At 42.3% G+C, this 7,694-nt stretch overlaps 1 protein-coding gene across 1 annotated transcript; it reads left to right on the top strand.

Moving 5' to 3' along the window:
• The first annotated feature begins 6,820 nt into the window (after positions 1-6,820).
• Positions 6,821-7,389, top strand: CGGBP1 (CGG triplet repeat binding protein 1). Its single transcript, XM_006864653.1, has one exon. The coding sequence runs from the start codon at positions 6,824-6,826 to the stop codon at positions 7,325-7,327; it is 504 nt and encodes a 167-aa protein (XP_006864715.1). The 5' UTR covers positions 6,821-6,823; the 3' UTR covers positions 7,328-7,389.
• The last annotated feature ends 305 nt before the right edge of the window (positions 7,390-7,694 follow it).

Genomic DNA, 7,694 nt, shown 5'->3' with positions numbered 1-7,694 from the left:
TTCTCCTGCAGACGGCTGGTGTTTCAAACAGCTGACATTGAGGTTAGCAGCCCAACTCATAACCACTGTGATATAAGACCTGCCCTATAGGGTTTCCAAAAGTGAAATCTTATGAAAGCAGACTGCCAAGTCTTTCTACCACATAGCAGTTGGTCTGCTCAAACCACTGCCACAGAGCAGCTGGTCTGCTCGAACCACTGACCTTTATGTTCGAAACTTAGTGCTTAACCACTGAGACACCAGAACTCCTTCACAATAGCTGTATTAAAATTTTTATTAAATCTGTGCAAAACAATCCAAATGAATGAAGGTATAATCTTTTATTCCATCTAAGAGTTTTAATATAAAAAAGGACTTACAAATCTCACCTACAAGGTGGTATCAGAACAGGAACACTGAGAACAAATCTACTGATAACCTAGACATAATAAAGTTTCAAGTAAAAGTAAGTAACATGGGAGAATATCAGTACTGGCATCCATAATTTATCAATATAAAACAGAAATTCTTTATGTTCTTCCTGTTTTATTTCCCTGAATGTTTAGGAAATAGTGAACTTTTATTATTTGTTCTTAATCTTTATTTCAAGAAACATGAGTACTCATAAATTCTTCAAATAAACTTGGCCCTCAAGTAAAATCTAAACCTCTCTAGCAACTAATCATAAAAGACTTAACTGTGAATAATCATAAAACAGAACATGAATTTAGGTAACAGTTAACTACATACATAAATAACCATCTGATCAAGTAAACTAACAAAGCTGAAAGTAATCCATAATCAAGTTGCTCATTAATGAAATAAAATGTAAAATATAGAAAAAATACAGAGATTTTCTGCCAGTCAATATATTAAAAAGCTCAACTGTAACCTAATTTTCACTAGTTTAAATTGCCTATTGGTGTTGAGTCTATCCATAACATGGTTTTAAGATCACCATGAATTCAAACTGACATGAAGGCAACTCATACTGCTACGGAATCTGGTGCGGCACTGTGAGTTAATACGCTGGACTGCAAAATTGGTCTGAACCACAGGGTTGGTGGTTTGAGCTCACCAGCCACTCCTCAGAAACCCTATACAGGGTTCACTCTGGGTCGGAACCCACTCAACAGCACTTATTAACAATAGCATATTGATATATGGAAGGAACTCTGGTAGCGTAGTGGTTACGACTGCAAGGTCAGCAGTTCAAAACGACCAGCCGCTCTGCGGGAGAAAGATGAGGCGTTCTGCTCCCATAAAGATTTACAGCCTTGGAAACCCTATTCAGGGTCGCTATGGGTCGGAACCGACTCGATGGCACTCAACAACAACAACATTGATATATGGGGAACATAGCTAGAAAGCAAGTGCTCTAAAGATACTAAATCCTCTAATCCAGTAAACACCAAAACCAAAAATAAAAACACATTTTCCAAAAATCACTAAATACACAACGGTGTCAATTAAAATCTGCATTCTCTTCATACCAAGACAATCTGTACCTACTATTTATATGGTGTCCTGGTGTAGTGCTGTAGGATAAATACTGGACTGCTTACTGCAAGGTAAGTGGTTTAAACCTCAGAAACTCTGTACAGGGTGGCTATGAGAGAACCAACTCAACAGCATTTAACAACAATTATCGGTGACACAAGGGATTCCTGGTACTACTGTAAGGTAAGTACTTGACTGATAACTGAAAAGTGGCCAGTTCAAACTCACTAGCTGCTATGCAACAGAAAGATGAAGCTTTCTGCATACACAAAGATTTACAGCTTCACAAACCCTAACAGGTTCACTTCATGGCAGTAGTATTTTTTTCTAAACTAAAGCATTGAAAACTCAACTGAAAATGTCAGCATCCTTTTAAATTAATTTTATTCCATTTCTTGAAATAAAGTCTCAGAACAAATAAACTTTAATAAATGTTTTCAATGCTTGGAAGGGCAAAATTTAAATGTCAGCAAACATGGTGGCCACTTTAATTCATACTTGTTACCAGAAATGAAATTAATACCAAACTGATGCAAAACGATTACATATTCATTCAACTACAATCCTTATTAGACAAAAGAAAAAAACTGAGGCACAGAGAGTTAAAGTAATGTGTCCAAGATCACAAAATTAGGAAGGGGTGGCACTAAGATCTGAACCTCATACTGAAGATGATGAACAAATTTTAAAAAGGGAGGATAGCAAAGGAGTAGTTAATTTTTTTTTTTTCAAAACGAGAGTGTTGTGCATAGAACAAAACGTTTAAATTATAAATGTATGCTGACTTGAATGCAGATTACACAAATTTTACTCCTAGACAAGAACTCTGATTTTGTAATACTTCATTGACTTGAATACTTTTGCTGTTGCTAAAGGTCCTCAAGTTGGTTCCGACTCATCGCGACCCTGTATAGAGTTTCTGAGGCTTCTGAAATCTTTGCGGGAGCAGAAAGCCCCATCTTTCTCCTGTGGAGCAGCTGCAGGCTTGAACCCAGACTTCGTGGTTCTCAGCCCAGTGTTTATCGTACGGAAAATACTTTAAACTATATCAAATTATCGAGTCAGTAGACTGAGTAAAGGAGAAAAAAAATTAGATACTGTGTCACTGTTGGGATATTGTATTTCATCGGCTGTGTTGTAAAATAGGATAGGTAAGTAGAGCAATAGTTTAAAGGTAAACGACTTTCTTGCACAGCAGTTAATTCGATGAGAGAGTAAGTGTGTGTGTTAGGGGAAGTGGGAGAAGAAGCGAGTAAGAAAAGGCAAGATGACAATCACTGCCTTAACTACCTCCCGCCCCCCAAAAGTAACTAAGTCACTGTGGGTCAACGCTGCAGCCAACTGGAGCAGTGGCCCAAGGGGCTCTGGAGAGGGGATGACAGGAGACCCAGGGAGAGGGGGAGGGGAGGCGGTGACAGGAGAGGGGGCGGTAGAGAGATGACATGCCTTCCATCCCAGAAAAAGGGGGAAACTGGTTGGGGGAGTAAGAAGGGAAAGCAGGAAATGTTACAGAGAATCCAAAGGAGGTGAGGAGGAACAGGGTAGGAAACACAAGAAAGGCGGGACCCTCGGGCAGGAAGGGGTCTGTTTGGTGCAGGGGAGGCATGTCAGTACAGAGCTTTCCTGCCAGCTGACCCTGCCTCCCTCTCTCCAACGCCTCTGACAAACCTTCACATCTCGACACCCCAGTCCCGCTCCCCCAGCCCCCACCCCAAGACGGAGAGGTGGAGGGCCGAGCTTCACCCTTACCCCCCTTGCTGGGCTGGAAGAGTGAGCCCCAGACACAGCCCAGACTCGGCGGCGAGATGGTCAGGAAACGCAGAGAGGCCCTGGGCCGGGGGTGACGAGACCGGAGCCTCACCTGACAGAAGCGTCGGCAGTAATCCCGACTGCTGATCCCGACGCCGCCACCGCCACAGCGGCCGCCGCCAGCGCCCCCTCCACCGTCAACCCCAGTTTTAAGCGCCTCAGGCCCCGGCGGAGGCTCCACAATGGCCACGAGCTCTTCTCCGAGGCGTTCGGCCTCTTGGTCGCTCTCTTCCTCCGCCATGAGGCTCTCACCGCCCAGCGCGTACCAGCCCTTGCGCCGCCGCCGCTGTAGCTGCCTTGGCTAACCTCCTCCTCCTCTAGTTCCCTCCCTCTTCACTCCCCCCGTCAGCCGGACAGGGGCCTCTCGACTGGGCTTTACTTCCGGCTCCGCCCACCCACGCCCCCAGTTTTCATTGGCAAAGTACAGCCGCCAGTCATGTTTGTGCCCGCCTTTCTGGGACCATTGGTCAAATTAGCCGTCTGTTTAATAAGTATGCTGTCCGTTGGTCAATACTGCTCGGCGGTTGCTGGGGACCGCCTACCGGGCTCTGCCATAGGCGGTGCTGGAGGACGGGGCGCGGCGGGGGACACGGCGGCTGCCGTGGGGCTCGATCGGGCAACGGCTGCGGCGGCGGCGGCGGCGGCGGCGGCGACGACGAAGACTACGACTACGATTGGTTCTGCTCCCTCATTCCTGATTGCTCCTCATCTTCTTCCTTTCCTTTCCGGCTGTGTCTCGTCCACTTCCCCTAGCGGCAGCCCGATACTACGGTACCAAGGAGCTGAGGAAGCCGAGGGTGGGCCCGCCGTTGGTGCGGGCTGTGGGCCCCGGGCCTTCCGTCCCGAAGCGGGAGCTGGGGGCGGGGCCGTGGCTTCGTTGTCGGCGGGAGGAAGAGGGAGGAGACGGGAAGCCTGACAGTGGCCGCCTCCCCAGAGACTACCGCCAACTCTGCTGTCGAGGTCCCGGGCCCAGGGCAGCTGAGACTCGGCCCTGCCCAGCTAGCGAGGCCGGGCAGTGGGGCGCCGACGTGTTGGGTTCGGGAGAAGAGAGTCCAGGCACCCGGAGTGTCCCGCGCCTCTGCTCCTTGGTGATCCCCAGGGCCTAGGGAGCGCGAGGAGGTACCGAACGGGCGACAACCTAAGAGGGACCTGGGAATCGGGATTTGTGTGTAGGTATCTAACTAGAGCGGTTTTAGAGACACCTGCCTGGTGGTCGTGGTCGACTTTGTGTTTATCTTTTCATCCACTCTTTCCTTTGCCCTACCCTTCCCCCATTATTTCATTTGTTTTTCATGTTTTACAGTAAAGGCATGACTTTCCGGTACCGCAGGGAAAATAGGGTGCAAACCCAGAAACTGTTTCCCCACCACCACTTGTTGAAAAACTGATGCAGCGTCATCTCCGGGTTTGAACAAACGGAACGTGTCAGGGTTTGATGCCCTTCTGGTTTTGCGTAGGAGACCCTTCACTATCAAGTGAAAGTATCCAGACGAAAGAACTAGAAAGTAAACCGGTAAACGTCTAAAAGTTCTGATGAGTTTTATTTTGATCCAGTTGAAGGATTCGCTGCTTCTCTTGTTGACTGATTCTTGCTCTTAACTTTTTAACTTCCTTGTTTGTTTTGTTTTTCTTTTTAATCTCTATTGACAGTACTTTTGTTCTTTGAGTCTGTAATCTCGAGCATCCTCTACTGGGTGAATAATTGTCTCTGCAGTAACACAAACAGACTTTTTGAAAGTTTTAAGATATTTGTATAGATCGATCTTGCACATTAGTACAAAGGATTGAACATTTTACAAGCAATTATATACTTTAAAATCTGAATATTTTAAAATGTTCACAGTTTATAATTTAAGCGTTTAAAGACAATTTTCATGTAGAAAGTAAGATTAAATTATTACTGGGTAGAGTATTTAATGTTTTTCTTAAAATGCTTTGAATCATTAATCATAATTGGGATTAATTTACCATATGAGTATGAAACGCATATTGTTAACTTAAAGTACAAATATATATAATAGAACCTCACTAATAAACAGCCATCAAGTTTGTTTTACCTGCTGTTTTAAGTCCATGGCCTTACACAGTATTTAGCACTAAAGCACTGCATGGGGGGAAAAAACACTGAAATGATAGAAGGTAACCTCAGGTATTTACATGGATGTTAAACTTTATCTTGCTTTCAGAATTTCTATGAAATGCTGTGGATTATTTGTATCCACAGTGTTATTTTCTAGAATGAACTAAGACAACACAGAGCATGCATTGGTGGTGGTGGTGGTAAAGTGCCGTGGAGTTGGTTCCAACTCATACTTACCCTGTACAGGGTTCCTGAGGCTGTAAATCTTTACAAGAGCAGAAAACCTCATCTTTCTGCCATGGAACAGCTAGTACTTTCAAACTGCTGACCCTAAGGTTAGCAGCCCGATTCATAACCACTACAAAGAACAGATTTCCGTTTTGAATTCTCCCAAAAACATTTTAATTTCTTAAATCTGGATTAATTTAAATGTGTATAACCACTTAAAGTCATTGCCCCAGGGAACCACTAAAACTTAAGTAATGATTTTGAATACTTGGCACAGAGTAACTTGTATTTATTACCTCAATTTTTCAGTGCCTATGACATTATTATTTTGGAACTTAGACCTACGATCAGTCTGAAATTTGCTGTTAAGGTAAATCCAGAAATTATTGAGATACTTTTGAGTGAAATAATAATTTAGTAAAATGGTGAAGTTACTTATTTACTTCTTCCATCAAAAATTGTTGATTAAGCATCTATCATATGCTAAACACTATGTTAATAATTCCAAGTAATTACAAATGTAATTATTAGTGTTTATTGGAAAAGGGAAACAAAGTATTAAGAAGAAAGCACTTCGTTATCACCTTTAGAAAACTTAACAGCGGTAACAAATTAAAAATTAACTCTGAGCTATTTATTTTCACTTTAAAATTTAAATGCATTTGGTCTATGTTATATCTTAGCTTTTATTTTTCCGTCCTTAAAATTTTGAAAATGCTCATATTCCTATAGAAATATGCCAATTTAGCACCCCACCCATGTGAACAAGTTTTGTATACAATTGCCCATAAGTTTGTTGCTAAAATCAGTTGTCCCAGAATTGTGAAGGGAAAGAAGCTTTTATAAACTTGAATTTATATCTAAATTGAGTAAAATTAGTATAAATAGCACTCCAAATGTTGACCCATGAGTCCATTTCCCTAAAAAAATAGTAATTTGGGGGATAGTTTGAGTTCTTTATTCATAATACTGATTTACTAGAATTTTATAAAAAACAAGGAATAGATCTAGTTGTTAATAGTAATTTAAACTGGCTTTTGCCTTTCCTATTCTGGGTAAGTATAATAGATACAAATTCTGTTTCTTTGAGTTAAGTTTATTGAAGTCTTTATTCTTAAAAAGGTTATACCTACCTGCCTTTCATTGTTAATTACTTGTAGTAGGAACTGTTGTTATAAGACTTATCTTTGTTTCTTTTGTCTTTAAAGATTCTTACTCAAAGCCAGAATGGAACGATTTGTAGTAACAGCTCCACCTGCTCGAAACCGCTCGAAGACGGCTTTGTATGTGACACCCTTAGATCGAGTCACTGAGTTTGGAGGTGAGCTGCATGAAGATGGAGGAAAACTCTTCTGTACTTCTTGCAACGTGGTTCTGAATCATGTTCGTAAGTCTGCCATTAGTGACCACCTCAAGTCCAAGACTCATACCAAAAGGAAGGCTGAATTTGAAGAGCAAAATGTGAGAAAGAAGCAGAGGCCCCTAACTGCATCTCTTCAATGCAACAGTACTGCGCAAACAGAGAAAGTCAGTGTTATCCAGGACTTTGTGAAAATGTGCCTGGAAGCCAACATCCCACTTGAGAAGGCTGACCACCCAGCAGTCCGTGCTTTCCTGACTCGCCACGTGAAGAATGGAGGCTCCATACCTAAGTCAGACCAGCTAAGGAGAGCATATCTGCCTGATGGATATGAAAATGAGAATCAACTCCTCAACTCACAAGATTGTTGACATGGAGGTTACCACCAATGTGATCAAGACAAATAATGTGGAGTATTAAAGTTATATGTTGATCGTGTGGCTCATTTTTATATTTATTTCATTTAAATCATGTGATGCAGAGTAGTTTTGCAATGTATATATAGCTGCAGGGGGAAAAAAACTCACTAAAGAACTTGTTGATTTTAGTTACCAATGGTATAAAATAAAACTTAGGTTTAGATTGTGCTAGGATACTGGAACCCTGATGGTCATCTTTAAAATTGGTTTTTTTCCTGAAATGTGCATGGAAGAACTGCCCTGCTATTTTATTCTATCCTGTTACTAATGTATGAGTATTCCTTGTAAGGTTACTTAATTATTCTGATTGAAGATTAGC

Source organism: Chrysochloris asiatica, unplaced genomic scaffold (assembly GCF_000296735.1).
Source record: "Chrysochloris asiatica unplaced genomic scaffold, ChrAsi1.0 scaffold00068, whole genome shotgun sequence".
NCBI lineage: Eukaryota > Metazoa > Chordata > Mammalia > Afrosoricida > Chrysochloridae > Chrysochloris > Chrysochloris asiatica.
Note: the sequence above shows the minus strand (reverse complement) of the source record. Positions and strands in the feature narration are given on the sequence as shown.